The sequence below is a fragment of the Ursus americanus genome, chromosome 28 (genome assembly GCF_024610735.1).
Source record: "Ursus americanus isolate L20-20 chromosome 28, mUrsAme1.1.p, whole genome shotgun sequence".
NCBI lineage: Eukaryota > Metazoa > Chordata > Mammalia > Carnivora > Ursidae > Ursus > Ursus americanus.
The window spans coordinates 34,921,216-34,944,389 of record NC_142154.1 but is presented as its reverse complement, the minus strand read 5'-3'; the positions used below and the strand labels follow the sequence as shown (position 1 = coordinate 34,944,389).

The following is a 23,174-nucleotide window of genomic DNA, read 5'->3' as shown; positions in this document are numbered from 1 at the left end:
CCCCTCTGTCCCCATGCGCTGACCCGGATGGAAACCAGCTTTGGTCCGGAACGCAGCTGAAAATGCAGAAAATGTGGTTAGAAACTGCGTGACCCTGGTTCCACTGATGGCTGGGGAAAAAAAGGTTTGTATTTCCAGCCGGAATCTTTCTGCTCAACGAACGCGAGGCTCCGGACTTGAAAGGAGAAGCTCGGGTTTGTGGCTGTTATCCCGAGGAACTGGCTCGGCTGGGAACTGGGTGCGGTGGGGGCAGCCTTGGGGCTAGGCGCGCACAGCGTGCTTTGGAGAGCCGGGTTCAGCACCGCGAACAGCGGTCGTCTCAGCCTTTCTCCCCCCTCCCTCACGGCCTCGAGACCCTCCTCCTTCTCCTTGCCCCCCCCCCCCCGCCCCCTGCTGTCTGGAGATGGGCAGTGACCGCCCCTCCCCCCGTCCGTACCCCTCCCAGCGCCTCCCCCGCCTGCCCGCGTGCATGCGCGACTGAGCAGAGGGGCAGCTTGTCCCCGAAGTCCGGGCTTCAGGACCCGGGCGGGTAGGGCAGGCTTCGAGGGTAGCCAAAGGTGCACGGATCTGGAAGTTCGGAAGCCTGGGTCAGGCAATGGCTTTGCTGTGTGGCCTTGGGCAAGTCACTCTCCGTCTCTGGGCCCCAGTTCTTCCACAATCCGAAAACAAAATTGGGTTCCTAGCTGCCGGGGCATTCCTGAGGTCTCAATTACCCCTTCTCCCCCATCAAGCCCCAGGGGCTTTTGTTGTGGCGCCAGCAAGCGTCTGAATAACAAAAGGCTCCCGTCCAGGGGGCGAATGAGCTTGGACTCCCCGTAGCCAAGTTTCCCCGCGCGCCCAAGTCGGCGCGCCCCGCTGGGCGGGCCCCAGCCACGGTGGCGCTGAAAATGGCTCATCTGCTCTCTACTTTCTCTGTTTCGCAGGAGCGGCGGCATGGAGGCTCTCACCACTCAGCTGGGGCCGGGGCGCGAGGGCAACTCCTCACCCAACTCGAAGCAGGAGCTGCAACCCTACTCGGGCTCCAGCGCTCTCAAACCCAACCAGGTGGGCGAGACGTCGCTGTACGGGGTGCCTATCGTGTCTCTGGTCATCGACGGCCAGGAGCGCCTTTGCCTGGCGCAGATCTCCAACACTCTCCTCAAGAACTACAGCTACAATGAGATCCACAACCGCCGTGTGGCCCTGGGCATCACGTGCGTGCAGTGTACGCCAGTGCAGCTGGAGATTCTGCGTCGGGCCGGGGCCATGCCGATCTCGTCGCGCCGCTGCGGTATGATCACGAAGCGCGAGGCCGAACGCCTGTGCAAGTCGTTCCTGGGCGAGCATAAGCCACCCAAGCTGCCCGAGAACTTCGCCTTCGATGTGGTGCACGAGTGCGCGTGGGGCTCGCGTGGCAGCTTCATCCCCGCGCGTTACAACAGTTCTCGTGCCAAGTGCATCAAGTGCGGCTACTGCAGCATGTACTTCTCACCTAACAAGTTCATCTTCCACTCGCACCGCACACCCGACGCCAAGTACACGCAGCCCGACGCCGCCAACTTCAACTCGTGGCGCCGTCACCTCAAACTCAGTGACAAGTCGGCCACAGACGAACTGAGCCACGCTTGGGAGGACGTTAAGGCCATGTTCAATGGCGGCACCCGCAAGCGGACTTTCTCGCTGCAAGGAGGCGGTGGCGGCGGCGCTAATGGGGGGTCGGGTGGCCAGGGGAAGGGTGGTGCTGGCGGCGGGGGCGGCCCGGGGTGTGGCGCGGAGATGGCCCCAGGGCCGCCGCCCCACAAAACCCTGCGCTGTGGCGAAGACGAGGCCACCGGGCCCCCTGGGCCGCCTCCTCCCCATCCGCAGCGGGGACTTGGTCTAACGGCGGGAGCTGGCGGCCCGGCGGGCCCTGGAGGGCCTGGTGGCGGCGCCGGCGTACGCAGCTACCCAGTGATCCCGGTGCCCAGCAAGGGCTTTGGCCTCTTGCAGAAACTGCCCCCGCCGCTTTTCCCTCATCCTTATGGCTTCCCCACGGCCTTCGGCCTCTGCCCCAAAAAGGACGACCCGGTGCTAGGCGCGGGCGAGCCCAAGGGAGGCCCAGGCACCGCGAGCGGCGCGGGCGCGGGCACTGGCGGAGGCGCAGGCGGGCCAGGATCCGGCCACTTGCCCCCGGGGGCAGGCCCTGGCCCGGGTGGCGGCGCCATGTTCTGGGGTCACCAACCCTCTGGGGCAGCCAAGGACGCAGCGGCCGTGGCTGCCGCGGCCGCCGCAGCCACTGTGTACCCGACGTTTCCCATGTTCTGGCCGGCGGCAGGCAGCCTCCCGGTGCCGCCCTATCCAGCTGCGCAGAGCCAAGCTAAGGCCGTGGCGGCCGCTGTGGCGGCAGCGGCGGCGGCAGCGGCGGCGGCTGCCGGCAGCGGCGGCCCCGAGTCCCTGGACGGTGCCGAACCGGCCAAGGAGGGCGGCCTGGGCGCAGAGGAGCGCTGTCCGAGCGCGCTGTCCCGCGGGCCGCTGGACGAGGACGGCGCGGACGAGGCGCTGCCGCCGCCTCTGGCCCCACTGCCCCCGCCACCTCCGCCCGCACGCAAAGGCTCCTACGTGTCGGCCTTCCGACCTGTGGTCAAGGACGCCGAGAGCATCGCCAAACTCTACGGTAGCGCCCGCGATGCGTATGGCGCCGGGCCTGCTCGTGGGCCGGGGCCGGGCGCGGGGGCCGGCGGCGGTTACGTGAGCCCAGACTTTCTGAGCGAGGGCAGCTCCAGCTACCACTCCGCCTCGCCCGACGTGGACACTGCTGACGAGCCCGAGGTGGACGTGGAGTCCAACCGCTTCCCCGACGATGAGGGCGCTCCAGACGAGGCCGAGCCGGGCGTACCCAGTGCGTCCAGCACGGGAGGCGGCCCGGACGCCGACCAGCCCGCAGGGCCCCAGTCTACCACCTCCTCGGGCGCCGACGGTCCCACAGACTCCCCAGACGGCGGCAGCCCTCGTCCCCGGCGCCGCCCAGGGCTGTCCGCAGCCAGCCGGTCAACATTTGGGGACCTGGCGGCCGACGACGTGGTGCGGAGACCGGAGAGGAGCCCGCCGAGCGGCGGCTATGAGCTGCGAGAGCCTTGCGGGCCGCTGGGGGGCCCCGCGCCGGCCAAGGTGAGCCCCGCGCCCGCCTCGCTGGTGGCGCCACCCCGCTTACCCCTCGGCACCTCGGGAATGTGGGGCAGGCACTGGCCAAGTTAGGGACGGGAATTGTGTTCCGAGTAGGCGTTTGAGCCGCAGGCCCCAGCTGCTCCGGGTAGGCCCAGCTTCGGTAGCGCTGTAGAACTTGCTGGGACCTCCGAGTGAGGGTTTCGGAAAATCCGGGGGGCAGGCCTGAGAAACGGGTGTGCTACGTTTTTGTTCAGGGGGGGGAGGGAAGGTGGACAGGCAGAGACTGTCAGTTAACAGAGACAGAAAGAGAGAAATAAAAAGGGTCTGGGGAAAGAACGCGGAGCAGATGAAGGGACCCAAAGCCAGAGAAAGGCGCGTGCGGGGCTGGGCCGGTGGCACACGCACCCAGATAGGGATCAGAGTCCCGGGGAAGACAAACTGATGAGGCGAGGAGAGGACGGGGTGTCTCCCTCAAGCCGGGCTCCAGGGGTACGAGTCCCGGAATCTTCCTCCCCCCCCCCCCCAATGCGTAGTTTTCTGAGTCCCTTTGAACTCCGGCCTTGGGAACGGCAGGGTTCACTGGTAGGCAGCTGTCAAGACGGCTTGCGGGGCGGGAGAGGGGCTCTCAGGTTGGCTGGGCCACTGGTTCGGGTCGGGGCTGTGCAACTAAGCCGAAATCGTTGGCCATTTGAAAGTGGGTGCGCACACCTGTACATTTCCATTAGGTCCATTAAAACACGAATCATTAGCTGGATGCGAAAGGCGTCATTTATGCGGGGACTGGGCGAGGGCAGGCGGAAGATGCCGAAAAGGAGGTGGGCGAAGAGCGGGGCGGGGGGCACTGTGAACAGTCCTTGGCTTGAGAGCCGCTTTGTCTTTCTGATAATTTACCGAGGGCGCTTATAATGACCCTGAAACTACAAAGGTGATGCGGCCTCCGAGGGCGCCAGGCTGCGCCGCGTGCCTCATAGCCGCCCGGGGCGCTCGGGTCCGGCGGGCTAGCGGACCTCCGCCTCCGCCTCCCCTCTCAGCGCTCCCTCCCGGCCGAACGGCCCTGAGCCGCTTCAAGCGCCCCCCTAACCGCCTGTCGTTTTCGGCCGCCGCAGGTGTACGCGCCCGAGCGGGACGAGCTTGTGAAGAGCGCGGCGGCGCTGGGGCCCGCGGCCTCCTACCTCTGCACCCCCGAGGCCCACGGTAACGCCCCCAGCCCCCCTGCCGAGGTCGCTGGCCAATGCGACGTGGGGACCACGGGAGGGGGGGGGCTGCGAGGGAAGACGAGAGGAGAAAGAAAGAGAGAGATAGAGGGAGAGGGAAAGAAAAATAAAGGAAAAGAAAGCTACGCGAGAACTCCCAGTAACTTCCATCGTTTGGTCACTTAACAAACCGCCCTGTCCACCACACGTACACGCGCTCACGTGCACCTCACACACTGGCGTAAATCCTTTTTAAAATCACGCCTGGCACCTCTTTCTAGTCCTCTCATTTATTCAGCAAGTGTTTTGGCCTCGAGGTCCTCCGTGGGCAGGCCGGATTAGGGCGGAGGGTGCGGGCGCTCGGCTGCGCGCTTGGATACCCCTGAAGCCCAACCCGGGGGGAGCCCTGCACGTGCGCCGGGCCCCAGTGGCTCGAAGAGGAGGGGCGGAGGGCCTCGGAAATCCGGGCAGGCCGAGCCCGAAAGGATGTCTCCCCCGCCATCACCCCGCGCGGGTCGCCGCCTGGGCCGCGTTCTCGGCGGGAGCGGCGCAGGCAGACCCGGCGGCCACGCGCGCTCGCGGTGCCCCAGTATCTGCGCGCGATGTAGGTCGCTCGTCCCTGGTGGGCTCGGCTGCTCGTCTTGTTCTTTTCCGAGGGGCTGGGGAGGGGGCGTGGAGCTCGAGATGAGCAGACCGAGCGCGGGGGAGGGGGTGCCCGGCCCAAAGCCTGAGGGTGCAAGCCCAGGCGCACAGCCGGGAACCAGCGGCGGCCACAACGCTTTTAATTAGGGCTCGGGCGCCCCGACCGTGGCAGCTCTGGCCGTATCGGGGTCACGGTTTCTTTGCTTCTCCTTGAAACTCGGTTTATTGCCTTTAAGAACCAGATAAGGAAGACAATCACTCGACCGCCGACGATTTGGAAACGAGGAAATCCTATCCAGACCAAAGGAGTATCTCCCAACCAAGTCCCGCAAATACAGACCGAGGTGAGCCCTAGGACCCTCGCGCAGCGATCCCGCCTGGAAGCTGGGGCCCAGGTCGCCCCGGTTCCCACCGGCTTCGGCCTGAGAGAAGGGCTTTCGATCGAGCGTAAGCGGCTGCTGGTCCCCTCGTGCGGCTGGCAGATACATATTTAAACAGAGAGCGCGCGAGGTGCAGGCCAGGTTTCCTGAATTGCTTTCCTCCTTTGGGGTTTTGGTGCTCTTCCGGGTAAGGGAAGGGGCTGTACTAAAAGGAAATGAGAGACGCCATCACCCACATGAAGCAGGTCAGAGGGTACGACCTGCCCTAAGATAGCCTACCTTCCCTGAGTCCACTGTCCTTCTTTAGTGGGTCACTCTAAAATGAGCCCTACAGCCCTAAATGATAGCTTGGGAGGTAGGTGGTACTCGATACCTGTAACTGTCTCTTCTAAAGGCAGAAGATCTGGAACAGCTCCCTGACTAGCACGGTTCCGGGCAGCTCACCCTTCCCCTCCCAAGGCCTCTCCCAGGACAGAACCCCTCTTACCTGCCCTTGTATCCCAGGTGAAGATGGGCTCACCCTGGATGTCACAGGAACTCAGCTAGTGGAGAAAGATATCGAGAACCTGGCCAGAGGTGAGGTTAAATCTGTGAAATGGGGGTACATGCTGCTTGGGGGAGATGAACCCTTCTTGTATGGGAAGACAGGGCTCTTGGAGAATCAGTTTTCATTGAGTGGAAAGGATAATCCTCTGGACACATGATTCTGGCACAGAGGTGGGGGGAGAGGGGGAAGTGAACCAAACCCCTAGAGGTTCATTAGAAGTTTGGATTCGGAAGGCTGGCCTGTCTGAAGAGCCCAGTGAAAGACAGCAATGAGTAATGATCCTTAGAACTTGATGCGTGTGACAATCAGGGCAATCTGGGTCTCCCAACCTCACTGGAAAACTGGACTTTCCCTGAAAAGCAAGATTGTAAGGAGGCATTTATTTTAGGAATGTCTGAGAGGTTAATTTTTTCATGGAATTAATGCATAACCCCCCCCCCAACGTGCCCTAATTGGGGTGAGGCTAGAGCCTGCTTTCACAATGGGGTCCTGGGGTTGCCTCTCTGCCTGCAGGGGGAGCGTGTGACTTGAGGCACAGAGAACAGGAGCCTCTGACCCCACTTTGCTCCTGTACCTCCCATTTCTGTGTTTCCTCAGCACCTGCTTGGGTGGAATTTCTCCCCACGGGGAGGACCCAGATCCCAACAGCTCTGTGGTCAGGGCAGCCCCCGCCATCCCTCTGGAGCTGGTTCTGAGGGCACCAACAGGGCTTACCACATCCACTTGCTATCCACCATGCTGCCCTCAACCAGCCCAGGGATGGGAGGGCTTGGAAAGTGGTGTGGGAAGGGGGAGAAGCACTGGTGGTCTTCCACTCTTCCTAGTCTCAGGTTATATAAGACATGCAATTACCTTCAACATCATTGGTGCTTTCTATGAGAGCTCTTAGTATGGATGTGGGGGCCTGGAACCCCCAGAAATTGTGAACAAACTGTTGTGAGGACAGGTATTTTTCCAGGGCAGGGGTCCAAGTCTTGGACCAGATTCACCCAGCTCCTGTTACTGAAGGGAGGGATCGGGTATGTCATTTGGAGGGGTTAATCAAGTCCCGGGCCAGCCTCTAAGGTTAGGGAGTTGGGAACAACTTAGAGCAGAAGCCATGCTGGTTAGCGCCTGGAGCCAGGGCCCGGAAGCCCAGCATGGCTTCCACTATCCTGAATTTAATTCCCCTGGGCAACCTGTCTCCTAGCCCTTTTTCCTCGCCCAGATCCTTTGGAAGCAAATGGACAAACAATATAGAGGGCCTCTACCTCCTGGCCCCCCCACTCCACAGCACCCATCTCAGGGCTCTGGGCCAGGGCAGGACTTGAAGGACGTTGGGGGGGGGCACCCTGAGTCCGGCGCACCCTCCTTCACCTCCCACTCTCGCCCCTCACAGACGAATTGCAAAAATTGCTCCTGGAGCAAATGGAGCTCCGCAAGAAACTGGAGCGAGAATTTCAGAGTCTCAAAGGTACCCCCCCACCCACCCACCTCACCCCACCTCAGCGCGAGAACCTTCTTCCTGTGCGCCCGGACCCCAGGCCAGGCAGCCGCGGCTGCGCGCCCTGTACGAGCCGCAGAACCCTCCTTTTCCCGCGGTTTCCTGCTAGGCCGGAGACCGAAGGGGTGGGGGCGGGAATGGGGAGTGGGGAAATGGGGCCGAGGGAGGGGGCTGTGCGTCACAGCTCTCACTTAATCAATTTGCACAGATAATTTTCAGGATCAAATGAAGAGGGAATTGGCTTATCGAGAAGAAATGGTGCAACAGCTGCAAATTGTCAGAGGTAAGACGGGAGTCAGGTGAGCGCGTGCACGGCCGTAACTGCCTCTCGTCTGGCAGGAGCCGCAATGTTGGCTCAGTCATTTGGATTTAAATTGAAGGTAATTTAACAATTATTTTTTTTATTTAATATCCTTTGTATACTCTGATTAGCCTCAGAATGGCAAGCGAGCCCAGCAAACGGCTTGCAGGCATCATTACATGGAGTGATTGAACTTCTTATCGCGGCAATTTCCATGGTTTCTAAATTAAAAATCGAGGCGTAAAATTACCTGGGAAGTAATGCCTAAGTTTGCTTTAATTTTGGTTAGATCCGTCTGCCTTTAAGCGCCATCCCAGGCCTTTTCCTCCCTCCGCCAGGCTGCAGTTTGGAGCCCTGATGCTCCCTCCCTCGGTCTCCCAGATTTGTTTCTTTGAGGGGCTGAGCGCTGGGGAGAGGGTGAGGCCCGGGCTGTGACCCCGGCCGGCTGGAGGGTGGTCTCAGTTCCTCACCGGCCCCTCCCCATGTCTTCCAGACACTCTGTGTAACGAACTCGACCAAGAGCGGAAGGCGCGCTATGCCATCCAGCAGAAATTAAAAGGTGCGGATGCCGGGGAACAAAGATAGGACTGTTGCCAGGCTCTGGCTGTGCCACTGAATGAATGAATGAGTGAATGAACGATGGGCGAATGAATGGATGATGAATGAGCTAATGAATGAATGAGTAAATGGCGGGGCTAGTGAGAGGGGAAGGCCAGCCAGGTCTACCTAGATCAGAAGCTGAGAGGAGGGAAATGGGAATTTTTTTAAATGGGGGAATAATTCTAGAACGATAGAATAGGGAGACAGAACCCCTTGAGCCCTGGGCATTGGGAAATCTGCTGTGGGATCCAAATCTGGCCGTGGGCAGATTGACCACCTTTCTGTGCCTCAGTTTCCTCTTCTGTGTAATGGGGCTATTGCACCAACGCAGTGGTTCTAAATCACCAGGTTCTCTCGCCTACACTCCTTCCTTTTTCTGATCCGCTCACTTGAGAACCCCTGAGCCGGAAGGGGGTGGGTGAGACCCCGGACAGACAGGAGAGAAGGGCGAGTGGACCGAGTGGGTAGGCCGCACGGGCGAGGCGAGGCAAGCGAGGTGCCCAACTTGGCCCGCCCGACTGTCTTTCCAGAAGCCCACGACGCCCTGCACCACTTCTCCTGCAAGATGCTGACGCCCCGCCACTGCACTGGCAACTGCTCCTTCAAGCCCCCGCTGTTGCCCTAGGGCCGGCCTGGCCGCGCCCACGCGCCCTCAAGCCATGCTGCTCTCTTCTTGTACTACCCGCGGCCGCGGCGGCCGAGAGCGAGGAACAAGCCATTCGGACACGACCGATGTACATACAGCCTCCCGCCCGCCCGCCCTCCTCCCGGGCGCCTCGGCCCAGGGCCCCTTCTCCGTTTCCAAGTGTAAATACCCCCTCGCCCCACTGTTGAACTCCAGGGCGTCGGACCTCATGGGGTTAACTGGACCGAAGGGGGTAAGAAAGGGGAAAGGGGGGCCTCCCCCGCCCCACCCAGCCTCGACCCCCAACTGTGTACACAATGGAGCAACTTCGCTGGCGCTGGCCCCGCGCTCCCCGTCCCGTCCCGTCCACTTCTGAAACTTGTTCCTAATGACAAAGCGGCTATGTGCAATGGATATAAATGTACTGCGAGTCTCTCTCGGTTCAGTATTGGGTTCCGTTTTATTTATGCGGTAAATTATTTTGCTTCCTTCTCCTGGACCTACTTCCAGTCCCATTTTGCATTCCCCTTAGGGTTTTGTTTTGTCTATTTTTTTTTTCTTGTTAACCTCTGGATGTAACAGCACTTTAAAAAAGGCGACAACTGACTCACGAGATGGAGCCCACCTTGAGCCTGTTTGGGGAGACCACCCTGTATCCGTGACTTTTGTTTTGTTTTTAATAAAAAAAAAAAAAAGAAATCTGTCACTTTCTGGGGCTGTGGATGTGGGAGTGCGGGGGTGGGGGAGGGTGGGCGGCCCGCAAAGCGCGGCGCAACAGGTGCGGCTTGAAGACCTCAGGCGCGAGTTCTGGGGCGCCCCGGCGGGAGAATGGCCGGGCTCGGGTGGGCAGCAGCGAGAGCCCTGACCTCTCTCCCAGTCCTTCAGACACACCCAGTTTGCCCCCCAGCCCACCTTCTCCCCATGTTTGGGACCCTCCCTTGAGCCTCTCGGGCACGGGGTAAGAGAACTACGGCAGCCTCCTGGGTGCCATGGTCTCCGACCCTTCCCTGGAGCTCTCGCCAGGGCCGAGGGTTTACTCGTGCCCACTTCCACGCCTGCCCCACCGGGGAAGTCACCGCCAGCGCTCTCAGAGACGGGGCGCTGCCCGGAAGCCCAGGTGCAACCAGAATTGCGGGGAGGCACCGGCACCGTGGGCCTGGCCCGGGAGCGCTGGAGTGGGGCGGGGGAGGCGGGGCGAGGTACGTAGGGGGACTTCTGGGGGGAGGCCTCGAAGGCAAGGGCGTGACTCCGCGCTCGTGCTCAGAGGTCCTCCTGCCTGCCCCTCCTCTGCCCCAACGGAGCGATCGCTGGCAGATTTTAATGTACTATCCATTTCAGTCCGAGAAGGTGTGCGGACCTGGAGGAGCCCAAGGAGCCAGGTGAGGCCCGCCTGCGCTGGAGTCAGGTCGTCTCCACTGGGGGATGAGGAGTGTCAGGGTGTGTGTGTGTGACAGGGGTGGGTTGCTTCCTGGCCGCGGTTGATGAGGCCTCACCTTGCTGCAGGCCTCTCGTCGGCCTCAGTTTCCACAGCGCACCTGCTGGTTAGGCTACAGATAAAGGGTGGAAACTGCAGCGCACTCTTTTGGGCAGAGGGGTGGGGGGAAGAGTGTGCTTGGAGCGGGAAAGCGCCCGGTACTGGGGATCATTCAGCCCTGGCTTCCAGTTTCACCTCCTCGGCTGACTCTCGAGGGTACTTCTGGGTCGCCAGCTTTATTCTCCTAGGCCTCCGTTTTGGCCACGTTAAATAACCCTCGGGCCTCCTACCCCCGCGCGCGGGGAAGCGCTCTGGGAGCTGAGCAGAGCGCAGGGCCGCGGGTCGAGGCCCGCCCCCGACGACCCGGCATTCTGACATCCCGGGGATCTCCGTGCGCTTCTCCGGTCCCCCGCCGCGGGGCCGGGCCCTCGGGCCTGGGGGCTCTGGGCTGCACGGGCCGGGAAGCTTGGTGGCGGGGCGTCTGCAGGGCCCGGGGCGGGGAGGCGAGCAGGGGGCGGCGGGGAAGGGGCGCAGGTGAGAGCCCGCGCGCGCGCTGCGGAGGCAGGAGGCCGGTCCCCGGAGCCCCCTGCGCAGGGGCTCACAGCCCTCCTCCAGTCCCGGGATATTCCGAGGGCTGGTCACAGAGAGGACGTGACAGAGGTAACGGCGGTGAGGGCTCCGGCTAAACTGTGAGGTATCGCCGAGGGAAGAAGTCACCTCGGGAGGCGCGATGTCCCGGCAGGAACCCTCCAGGGAGCAGGAACGTTTCCTATGGGTGGAATCAACCAGATCAATTCCCCACTGTACCAACGGTGAAACTGAGGGCACGAGAGGAAGTGACTCGCATCCTCAGGGCGTGCCGGGGCCGGCAGTGGTCGCACTCGTCCAACAGTGCAGGTGTTGGGGAGAACACGAGCCTTTACCCCCTCGGCGTGGCCAGGCCTTAGGAAGCCTTCTCAGTAAAATGGGAATTACAGGCACTACCCAGGCAGGAAGTTCCGTGGTCGCGGCCCACACACAGGAGTCCAGCAAATACCTCTTTTCACCTTCCCCTTCTGAATTCCCCCAAAGTGGAGTGGGAAAAAAAAAGCCCTAGGCATCTGGGGCTCTCCCGAAAGGGCACCCCATCTGGGCCGGAATCTCTGCAGATTGGAGGTGTAGGCGGGTCCGACCCAGAAAGCTTTGTCGCAAAACCCTCCTGGGTTCCTCGTCCCTTCAGAAGTGGTTTGTTCTCCCCCAAATGTTAATAACCAAACGATTGGTATGGATGTAATTATCAATAATTATACGAATTATTGCTGATTGCGGGGCTCGTAGCTACTTTAATTAGTTTACCAGATTCTAATTAAGTTAAATGAAACATTAATAGGGAAAATATGCTTTGAAAAAAAACCCCAGGATTTTTAAAAACTCTATTTCTCGCCACAACGTTGCCACCTTGCGACACGTTTTAGGTATTACAGCCAACGTCTGAAGGCCCCAGACGAGGAAGCCTGTCCTAGGGAGAAAAAGTGGGGTTTGGGGCTAGAGGGCCCTGGAGCACAGAACGTCCTCCTGGGTGTTCTATCGAGGTGTTCGGTTTCACCGTCCTGGCTCCGGGAGGTGCCCACAGGAGTTCTGGCTCTGGAGTCTAGGGTCTGGGGATAAAGAACCAGGCGAACACGGTTTGATTTTTCATCCCCCCCCCCAGGAAATCCCCCACTCCATCTATCCTGCAAATCTGGGTAAAGTGTCGGCAAAATAAACAAATACACAAACACAAACAAAACAAAATCAGTTGGAAGACCTCTGGATTCCTGGGACTCACCTCTGGATTCCTGTGGCACTTGGGTCATGAAATTCAGGGGGGTGTTGACGTCTCTGAGTTCTCCTTGGTTGTGTGTGTGTGTTTCCCATAGGCCTGGAAGTACTCTGACAACAGGGCCCGCATCTTGCTCTGCTTGTGATCTCCATCACAGGGCCCAGTGTATCCCAGCAGCTCAACAGATGTCTAAATGAAGGGGTTCCAATTCTGTGGTTCATTGGAGTGCTGGAAATGTCTGAGGGGAGGAGTCCCTAGGTGCTTCTGGACAACAGCTATGGGGAGGCAATTAAGCTCATTTGCACCATATTAATAAAGCACAAGTTTATTGCTCAGATGATCCTTCATCAATAGGATTATTTGGGGGGGGGCAGGTGTCTGGTAAGAGATTGTCAGCCTAGGAAAACTTTCTTCCTCTTCCATCTGTGTGCCAAAGAGGGTGCTCCTTCATTCCTTCCCATTTTGCAAGTTCACCAAGCACATACCTGTCCACCTACCCAGCTACCCTGATCTAAAGTATAGCCTCGATCCTTTGCAAAAATATGACCCCAGTCCTTGAATTCAGAACATCAGCAAAAGCAGAACTGGACCCCTAGGCTCTTTCCATTCGTTCTAAACAGCGTTATCTCTCACTCTCTACCATCCAAGGTGGTGTAGTGTTTGTTAAGAGCACAAGCTCTCTAGCCAGATTTCCTGGGTCTCAATCCCTTCTCTGCCATTTACTAGTTGTGTGACATTGCCCAAGTGGTTGAACCTCTCTGTGCCTCAGCTTCCCCATCTGTAACAGGACGCGGGAGAGGGTACCTTCTTCACAGAACTGTGCAGAGCCAGGAAAGTCAGCCAGGTCTCAGCCAGGACTAAGACTTGCCTGTCTTTCCTCATTTCTGCTCCAAGACAATGGGTCATACCAAGTGGAATAAAAAGATTCTTTAGAAGGACAGAGAGTCACGCCAACATGGGTCCTTTTCCTGTTTGGCATCTCAGAAGGAGACTTTGAAAACCACTCACCCAATTAACTTCCTCCTAAGAACCAGGCATGTTTAGGGGAAGAAAGGAAAACCAAAGCTTGCCCTCCAACTCCATGCACTGGAGGCCGTGAGCCGAGGAGAAGGCTCAGTGAGAGGTCCCACAGACCCCCATTCTCGGCTGTTACCTGGAAAGGATCATTTCACCTCCACTGAAGGGAACAGAAATGGATGCCTGATGGAACGCTGCTTGGCAGCTCCGAGCGCCGCCGGGAGAGGATCCGCCGCCGCCCTAGGGCGGCTCGGGGGCTCCGCGTCTGCTGCCTGCCCCAACTGCGGGGAGCCGGAGCCTGGGAGCTGTGCGGCCCCTGGAGGTAGACCAGCTGCTCTCCCAGCGGCTGCAGAGACCGCTGGGCCCACTAAGTGTGCGCTCAGGCACCGGCAAAGCATGGGCACCAACATTTTTTCTCCTGGAAAGAAACTGGTATTTCAAAACACATTGATAACGTCAGCGCAGGAAATCTGAACTTTACTGGACTTTCCCCCCCTTCCCATCTTACTAAGTAGGACCGTGCTTTTTGCAATCATTACGTGGGGGCAGGGTCCTGATCTGTTCAGGGCCTGTGCCTCCAAAGGGCTTGCTTGGCCTTGCAGCAGCCACTTACTAGTTAAACGATAATGGCCAAGTTGCTTTACCTCTCAGGGTCTCCTGAAAAATGCCGACAATAGTACTCACAAGGCAGGGCTGTCAGGAATACTAACAGGAGATATTGGAAGCCCCTGGCACGTGGTAGGTGCTCAATAAGGAGTGGGCATTGTTATGTTTTTAAGATTCAGAGGCAGCATGAGGTGTCTTGTTGCGCGTTCCTGTTACAGTCCCCTTGGGTCTATCGGAGCACTAGGGTCCTGTTATGTTTTGGACCTGAAGCGGGTCAACTTTGGCAAATCCGTTTCCTTAAGTGTAAGGTGCGGTAGGACTCATTATAGTGCAGGCGGAAGCAGGGGCAACGTGGGGAAAGATCGAAGCCTAGGGTCAGGCGTAGAAAGCACGGAAAAGAGAGAATCTGACTACGCCCCACCTCCTCTTATTCTCTCTCCTGGGACTACGGTTTCTTTTGTGTGAAACAAAAGATAAAACCTGTAAGTGGATGGTGCTTGCACGGGGGAGTAGGTAATAAACTCCGATACAAAATATGGAACGCTTCACGAATTTGCGTGTCATCCTTGCGCAGGGGCCATGCTAGTCTTCTCTGTATCGTTCCAATTTTAGTATATGTGCTGCCGAAGCGAGCACGGTAATAAGGCTTTCTCAGCCAGTATATAAAGCTAGGAACACTAAGACTTTTACAATTATGGTGACTACACTCCGCGTTTTTCAAAATCCCAAAATATTCAAGGCGTTATGACCTCTTTTAAATAGTACACACGGTAATTATATCTTTGTGATTACGACCAAATTAAATCTAATTGTTTCCCTAAACCCCCAACATTTCGTATGCAAATGAAGGGACCATGGGAAATTGGCCCTCGGCCCGCCCGACCTCTGCGCGCCCCCGGAGGGCGCCGGGAACACGCTCGGTCACGTGGTGCGCGCGGCCCGCACGTCTGTTCCGCGCCGGCCGGTTGGGCCCCCAGGGGCCGCGCGCGGGCTCCTCCGCGAACGCGGCGGCACAGTGGCCCCCGACTCTACGGGGGCGACACCAGGGCCTTTGGCTGGGGGGAAGGAGAGAAGTGATGCGCACGAGGGCCCCGCAGAAACCCGGTCGGGGACCCCGAATCGGCTGCGAGCAGCCGGTCGGGCCGTCCCCGCTCCAGGACCCGTGACCCGGGCCAGAGCTGGAACCAAGGACCGTGAACCGGAAGGGGCTGGGCAGGGTGGCCGAGGGCTGCAGCGCGGAAGCAGTGCTCGGGACCGCCGCCCGGGGCTGGGAGCCAATGGCAAGGGGGAACGGGCCCGCTTTGGGGCCCAGGGTTTCCATAGTGTGACTCGGGGTGTGGCAGCCTGGGAAAGGTCACCGCGATTTGGTCCAGCACTGGGCCGGGCCCTTAACCCGAACCCTGTCCTTCCTCTCAATATGCAGGTTAGGAAACAAGCTCTAGTTGGTTACTCAAAGCCAAAATTGTCCTGCCAGTTGTGAAAGAAGTTGAGCTCTGGAGGCAAGTCTGGTTTCAAAAACCGATCATTTCCTCTTCACAGTGGAACTCGAGCGAGGAGAGATTTGGGACCAGGAGTGCCGCCTCCCTTCGCTCTTACCTAGACAATGCTCCCAAGGCCTTATCAGCTCAGACTTTCCTTCCTGCCTTCATTCCTTCACCAAATACCAAGCCCCTATGACGTCAGCGCTGGGGCTGCAGGGCCAACAAGCAGTGGTTTGTGTCCTGTGTGGTTGCGTGGAGCTTCGGTTCCAGCAAGGGAGCCAGGCAGACATGTCAGAGCATTCTCAGTTCAGTGCTGAGACGGACCGGAAGGGAAGAACCTGGGGGATAGACAGTGACTGGGGCATGAAAGTGGGCAGGAGGGAAGGGGACATTTGAGCTGTCACTTGATATGGATGCAGCCCTGAGAGGACAGGGCAGACAGTACCAGGCAGAGGAAGACCTGGGAGCCACCCGAGTCCGTTCTCGGATCCGGGCAAGTCCTTCAGGAAGGACAGGCCACTGTGGAGGCGGGTGGTGTGCAGGGGCCCTGCTCTGGCTCAGCACTGTGAGCCTGACTCAAGCCATAGCCAGGGAGCACCTGGCCTGGCCTTTGGGGACCTTGGAGCCCCTCCCCCCACCTGTCTTCAGTGAAATGGGAATCAGGTGCAGGCTGCCCCACTTCTCATCTGACCTCTCTCTAAATAAGCAGTAAGCAAACACAAACCTCAGAATGCTAATATGGCCTTTATTGAGCGAAAAGAGCTAATTTGGGCAATGATGTTTCCCTCAGATTTACAAAAGGGAATTGCAAATAACCGAAAAGCGTATTAGCATTGATGGGAGATGATGCTAATCTTCAATTAGCATCCACGTTTTTATTCATTTATTTAGAAGAAGAGCCTTTTCGTCACAGTCGCGCACACGTGTCACGGTGACAAGGACATCGCGTGGGTTCATAACTGCCTTATTGCAAAAACCAGCAGGAGATGGACCAGGTTGTTCACCATTTCCGGCTACACGAGCGTGTGTTATTTTGAGCCAGCAGCGGGGTTTTTTGGTGTTTTTCTTATTGAGCAAATGTAACACAGAGGAGCGATGCCTGAGTCCTCGCTTCCTTTCCTTCCTGCATCTGTCTTTGTGACCTTGCCCAATTCCCTGGACCTCTCTGGTCCTGTTTTATCTTCTGCAAAGTGACAAAACCGCCCTGGAGATGATCTTTCACATCTCTCTCAGCTTTGACATGCTGTGATTTTTTTTTTTTTTTTTTTTTTTTTGGTAACTGGGTAACTGAAGGACTTTTTTTTTGAGACTATAATTAGCAAGATGTAAACATTCAACGCTTTCTGTTTTCTATTTTAGAAGGATGGAGAATTCTGATCATCCTTGGGGCACAGAAGACCCCCGAGAACAGTCCACAGAGGCTGCCGTGGACCAAGGGTCTGGGACCTGAGCAACCCTGCAGCACATGCCCCTGAACCCCGAAGGCCCAGCGTGGAGGAAGGGGGAGGTAGGGGTGAGAGGGACGGAAGTGGATTGCTCGTGACATGAAGGTGGAGGACAGGCAGGTGGAGGGACTCAGTGCGGACAGAACCAAGGGGATCCTTGCGGATGGACAGTAAAAGGCAAGGAGTATGTGTCCCCACGGGTGCACGGTCTCAGAGCTGCAGGGGACCCCGGCTCCTGCTGGCCCTCAGAGCTGTTGTCACCCCTCTACTCTGAGACCAGAGGTGGCCTGAGTCCCGACAGTCTTCGTGCCTGTCCTGGGCTGTACAACTTCTAGAGCTGCAGAGTGGTTCCTTCAGTCCTGTCTGACGTGGAGAGACATCTGAGTGCGAGAGATCGGAGCCAACTTTACATTTTGATAAATGAAGACATGGGCTTGTTTCATATGGAAAACATGTCAGTGAAGACAGGAGATCTTAGGGTTCTCTAACGTTCTTAGAGTATTTCCCCTGAAGCCTGGGAGCATTGAGTGTTTCCATATGTCGGTCATTTGAAATAAGAAGGGCCAGGGATTCGCCTCAATCCCACCAGAGGGAGGAAGAAGCAGGGGTGTAGAGAAGCAGCCAAGGCCGCCTCCTCTGTGCTGGGGACCCTGGAGATGAAGGGGCATTGGCGGCATCCAGGCGTTTGCCAGAATTGTAGGGCAGGGAAGTGCTGAGTTCACAGGCTTGGCCCAGACTCTCCTAAGGCCCCAGACACAGAATGGGGAGACGGGAGGGGGGGGTCTGGGTGTGGAGAAGGACCCACCCCTCAGGCCCTACAAATCCCTTTGAGCAGTGGCTGCTCTGACTTAAAACCTTGTTCTCATAAGATCTCTTTTGAAGTTGGCTCTCCCACCTAATCACTCCAGTGTCAGTGAGTCTTTCCATACTTCTGTCTTTGCCTCTCAGGAAAGAAAGCCAGCGGTGGGGGGAGGGGCAGGTAGAACAAGGTCTGTGCCTGCGGACAGCTCAGAGGGTGGCCTCAGGGAGGAGGCAGGGTCAGCTGTGGCCAGAGGCAGTCTCTCTTTCCAGGCCCCCTAATCCCCGTGTGCTGGGAGCCCTTGCTCTCAGGCTTGGCTCCTGCTGTGGTTAGAGCCCTTCTAATCCTTCCCAGATGCCTGACCCCAGTGCTGCCCTGTAATCCTGCCCCTTCCCAGCTTGCATTTGGAGGGGGTTGGGGACCACAGCCCAGGCCACACTTTTCACTCTCTCCCAGATCTCTTTTCTGCACCCGGAGCTTTGTAAACATCTGGCCATTTCTCCACCTGTAGGAGGGTGACTGTGCTGGGTGCCCAGCGGGGGGACTGTTTGACAGTAACCGCAGGGCTGATGGGAGCACCTTGAGAGGAGCGGCTTCGTGGGAAGGGTTGGGACTAGGCCCTGGGTGCGTGGGAGCTCACGGTAGGTATGCAGATACTCCGTGTAGGGGCGCCTGGGTGGGGCAGTCAGTTAAGCGTCTGACTCTTGGTTCCAGCTGGGGTCGTGGTCTTCGGGTGGAGGGGCCGGGCCCGAGCTCAGCACGGAGTCTACTTCAGATTCTTCCTCCCTCTCCCTCTGCCCCTTCGGCTTGTGCTCCTTCTAAAAGAAATAATAATAAAAGAACAAACCCTCAACGTATAACCGCTTCCTTACTCTTCTTTGGTCTTTAATTTTGCAACCCTCTGGACGAATCAAACTTTTTAAAAAGTGAAACTCGCTCGTCTTTTTAAAGCTACTGCAAGGACTGTTTCTTCGCTACGAGAACATTTTAGATTTTAGTCGTAGTAGCTCCTTTTCTTCGTTTTCTCCCCCACCCCTCCTTTTCGTAGCTGCCATGAGGACTGTTTTCGCCCAGAGGGCTTCAGTGCTTTGGGTCTGACGTGGAAAGCCCTGGTTGCAGCCGTGTCTCCGGGAGGGGACGGCACGCAGACTCACTCTTGTTCACCGAGCTTAGCGTGAATCCTTGCCCTTTCTTCTGAAGTTCTGTTTCCTTTTCGTGGCTCAGAAGTAAGCACAGGAGCGTGTTGTTCCTCTTTTGCGCGTGGGGAAAACCTAGGCCTGGAGTGGAAAGTGACCCTGCTAGTCAGCGACACTGGAATTTACTCCCAGATCTCTCTGGCTCCAAGGGCTCACTTTGCACCCACATGGAGTAAAGGAGTCCCAGTGGAGGGTTCTGGGAGGCTCTCCCTCTCTGGCCGCCCTCCCTGGAGTCCAGACAGCCCACCCCCACCCCCAGGTCACACTGACAGCCGCTGTGGTACAGGGAGCTGTACCTTCTTGGAGCTAAGAAGGGCCATATTTACGAGGGCCAGCAGTCAGCCTCAGTTTCCTCCCCTCTAAGATGGAAGTGAGGATTTCCCTGCTCGCTTTACAGGGTCGTGAGGCCCAGTGGGAAATCCCACTCTAAAGTGCTAGGTGGCAAAAGGTAGGACAGTGGTCTCGCCAGGCACCCATCCCAGCCTCGGGCAGTAAAATGCTTCCCTTACCTGGGGAGCGAGGCATCTGTGCCTCGGGAACAGACCTAGAGAAGAGGAGCACCAAGATGAACCATTACATTGTATTAATATTTTCATACCACTTAACTCTCATTAAAATGTACTTTGCTGAATTTAATATGTGATTTCAAATGACACAACATATTAAGTGCTTAATATACTAGAAATTATGAAACTATTATAGTCGATGCCAAATGAAATAATTAGACTGAATTAAACTTTAGCAGCCAAGTGAAGGAAAGACTTCAACTTAGAATGTCTTAAAGGAGCTTAAGCCACCACTGTAATCCCCCAAATAAACGTCCAGAAATTAGGATCTTTAAATAAAAATTGAAACTGAGTCTGGACTTACACCCAGCTCTTCTGGGCTTCACTGCTGCCGAGCGTTGCTAGCCTTGGGGATGTGGGGGGTCCCCGGCACCCACCCCAGGCCAGGGCCTCAGGGTCAGGGCGTCGGTGGCCTCTCCCCCTGGGGCCTGGCTGGGGCAGGGGGTGACTCGAGTGGCTTGAGTAAGGAGTAAGGTCTTCTGCCGAAGGGACAGATCAGTCTTCGTCACCCCAGTTTAGCTTATTGTCAAAGAATTACAACACACTCACCTTCGCTTCGTTTCTAGCAGGCGTTTTGTATGCATTTTTCTCTTTTTGTCCGCACAATAAATGCGTGTTGGGGTGCCTAGGTGGCTCGTCAGTGCAGTGTCTGCCTTCGGCTCAGGTCATAGGTCATGATCCCAGGGTCCTAGGATCGAGCCCCGCATCAGGCTCCCTGCTCAGTGGGGAGCCTGCTTCTTCCTCGGCCTCTCCCCCTGCTTGTGCTCTCTCTTTCTCTCTGTCAAATAAATAAATAAAATCTTCAAAACAAAACAAAACAATACCTGCATGTTATAGGTCACCATGTTCAGATGAGGAAACAGGCTCAGAAAGATCGAGTGAATCATCCAAGGCCTTACAATCAGAATCCGTCGTGTCCACCCCTACGTCACACATGGCTGCCTCAGCGTGTGCGCGTGCGTGTGCGCGTGCGTGTGCGGGCATATGCACGTGTACATCACTTCCTATTTTAGTGATGATTCAAGAACCAAATACAATTGGTGACTAACATAATATAATAAAAAAAAATTAAAAAAAAAAAGAACCAGACACATTAATCTGCTAACTGGCAGTGACCTATGACCTGTGACTTTATTCACAAGGAGGGCAGGGGCTGTGACATGAGAGTCTCACTTTGAACAGGATGTGGCCTACCTGACTTACACAGGATGCTCTCTGTGAGTATTTGCTGCTGATTCAATTCAAAAAAGAACAAATTCAGGGGCACCTAGGTGGCTCGGTTGGTCAAATGTGCAACTCTTGATTTTGGCTCGGGTGGTGACTTCAGGGCTGTGAGATCAAGGCTCCGTGACGGACGTGGAGCCTGCTTAACATTCTCGATCTCTCTCGCTCTCTCTGCCCCTCCCCCCACCTATCTCTCCTTTCCTCTCTCTCTCTGAAAATAAACAAAAACAAAAAGAATGAATTCATTACTTTCTGAGTATCCTGACATGTGTCTACGAGTAGCTGTCATAAAAAAGATGACTTCTTATAAAGAATAAGGAATACTTTTTTATCATAAGGAATATTAATTTCTTAGCTATTTGAGATGCCATGTCTCAATTACTCATAGCTGTGTGAAAATACTGACCCAATGGGCTGTTTGATAAATATAAATTTGAGTGTAGAGACTTAAATATATTATCATTTACTTACCAGCAAAAATAATTTTAAGCAGGAAAATTTAGCCCAAGCAAACATGTTTATGATTAACCAAAAACATGTACTTTTCGTAAGTATCGGGCTCCGGTTCTGCCTCATATAATAGAAAACCAAATCACTCATGCTTTAAGATGACAGAGGTTAATTTCTCTGTTGCGAGACAAGTTGTCTTTCAAGGTCTGGTCTGATGGCTCTGCTGTGTCACAGAGCTGGCTCTTTCATCGTTTAGGGCAACAACTCATGGTCCCAAGTTGCTGTTGGAGCCGCAAGTTCCAGGCATCAGGAAAGAGGAAGGCAGGAAAAGCCCAGTGTGCATATTCCTGCCCTGAACAAAGTCTGAAACTAAGAAAGAAGAAGAGAATGGTAATGAATGGGCAGTGAGTGGTCCTTGGCATACCTCCCGGCACTCAGGTAGCAGCCGGTAAACGGCACCCTACTTCCTTTCTGCAGAGCATCAAGAAGGGGGAAGGGAAGTAATACTTACTAAGAGCATGCAGGATTCCAGGGACCATGCTGGACATGTGCACATCATCTCATTCAATTATCATAATCCTGGGACTGAGGCCGAGCAACAGATCAGGTAGGAAGAGAGGCTACAACTGGAGGGGTGGGGGTGAAGTTCTGTCCACAGGTGGCGGTGGGAATTTGGAGGGGGGAGTTGGAATGCTTGCATGAGGAGCCCAGAGACTTCTGAGAAGGAAAGGAGGAAGCTCCCAGCCTTGCTCTCCTAGAGTCAAGTTACTACAAATGTGTGGGGTGACATGGATGGTAGGAACCAAAGTCCAGTGGCAGGAAAGTGGTAACTGTGCCCTTAAAATAAAATTGCCATGAGCATTGTAGAAAGCGAAGAGATTAAAAGATTAAAAAGATAACTTAAAACTGGTAAAACTTGGATGGGCATTTCACAAAACGGGAGCTTCAGGCATCCCACGTGAAAGCATACCCAACTCCCTTAGTCATCAGGGAAATGCAAAATAGACTACCTCCCGGTTAACATGGACAAGTCTGAGGATACCAAGTGTAGCTGGGGAATTAGACCAATGACGATAGGAGAGTCTGGGGCTGGAGCGAGGAGAAACTGGTGCAACCACTTCAGAAAACTGTTTCCATAGCTTCGAAAGCTGAAGATAAACTTTCCCCTATGAGTCAGTTGTTGCATTGCCAGCTCTAAACCCTGCAGAAACTCACGTGCACCAAGTTACAGGCAAAAGAATGTTCAAAGCAGCATTATCTGTAATGGCCCCAGTCAAGTGCTGATCCACGGGAGATTGGATCAATATCTTATGCTGTCCTCATGCTTTGCAGGACTGAAAATCATATGCTTATGAAAATGAGCAAACTACGTTACATTCAGGGTCATGGGCTGAAATGTATGCCTCCCCCATTCATATGTTCAAGTCCTAACCCCCCTATTTCAGGGTGTGGCCATATTTGGAGACAGAGTCTTCACATATGGATGGGCCCTAAGCCAATATGAAGATGTCCTTATGCAAAGAGGAAATTCAGACAGTGACACGTGCAGGGGGAAGACAGTGTGAAGACTCAGGGAGAAGGCAGCCACCTACAAGCTGAGGAAAGAGCCCTGGAACTAGGTGATAGGTATTTATCACTGAAATTATGTCAAATATTAATTTATTTGTGCATGAGGGGCAGGATTTTCATTTTTTAAAAAGATTTTATTTATTTGAGAGAGAGAGCAAGGATGAGAGAGAGGGAGCACAGATGGGGGGAGGACCAAGGGTGAGGGATGAGCAGACTCCCTGCTGAGCAGGGAGCCCTGATGCAGGGCTCGATTGCAGGACCCTGGGATCATGACCTGAGCTGAAGGCAGACGCTTAACCGACTGAGCCATCCAGACATCCCCAGGATTTGCACTTTATTGACCACTCTATCTCCAATGCCTAAAATACTGTTTGGCACACAGTAAGTGCTCAGTAAATACTCACAGAGTTACAGAGATCAGAGTGTTCTGTAGTGCCCGACACCTAGAAGGCACTCAATAAATGCTCGTTTCCCTTCCCTTTTAGCTGAGACCCACCCACCCACATTTCCTGCGGCTGAACTCAACCGCTCCCTCCCCAACCTGGGACTGAGGAAATGCCCACAGCTCACCCCTGCCGATCATTAGCCACGTTTCACCGTAGGTAATGGCAGAGGCTGTCCCGGGGCTGGGATCTCCTGCGTGATGACGCCT

At 56.1% G+C, this 23,174-nt stretch overlaps 1 protein-coding gene, 1 long non-coding RNA gene and 1 other non-coding gene across 5 annotated transcripts; 2 read left to right on the top strand and 1 right to left on the bottom strand.

Moving 5' to 3' along the window:
* Nucleotides 1-595: 595 nt before the first annotated feature.
* Nucleotides 596-8,916, top strand: SKOR1 (SKI family transcriptional corepressor 1). 2 transcript variants are annotated; one of them, XM_087856563.1, is made up of 9 exons: nt 596-618; nt 924-3,126; nt 4,230-4,317; nt 5,195-5,302; nt 5,843-5,914; nt 7,264-7,338; nt 7,577-7,651; nt 8,163-8,228; nt 8,800-8,916. In XM_087856563.1, exons 1-9 carry the CDS (start codon nt 596-598, stop codon nt 8,892-8,894), a joined length of 2,805 nt encoding a protein of 934 aa, XP_087712689.1. In that variant the 3' UTR covers nt 8,895-8,916. The 2 variants fall into 2 exon arrangements, with proteins under 2 accessions (XP_087712689.1, XP_045666722.1); XM_045810766.2 differs by having other exon boundaries at nt 596-702.
* Nucleotides 8,917-9,836: 920 nt separating this feature from the next.
* On the top strand, nt 9,837-20,366 carry LOC148107596 (uncharacterized). 2 transcript variants are annotated; one of them, XR_015722148.1, is made up of 2 exons: nt 9,837-10,273; nt 16,633-20,366. It is a non-coding gene; the product is annotated as an uncharacterized LOC148107596 (long non-coding RNA). The 2 variants fall into 2 exon arrangements; XR_015722149.1 differs by having other exon boundaries at nt 12,267-20,366.
* LOC123800889 (U6 spliceosomal RNA) lies at nt 14,322-14,428 on the bottom strand. Its single transcript, XR_006782040.2, has one exon. It is a non-coding gene; the product is annotated as a U6 spliceosomal RNA (small nuclear RNA).
* Nucleotides 20,367-23,174: the final 2,808 nt, after the last annotated feature.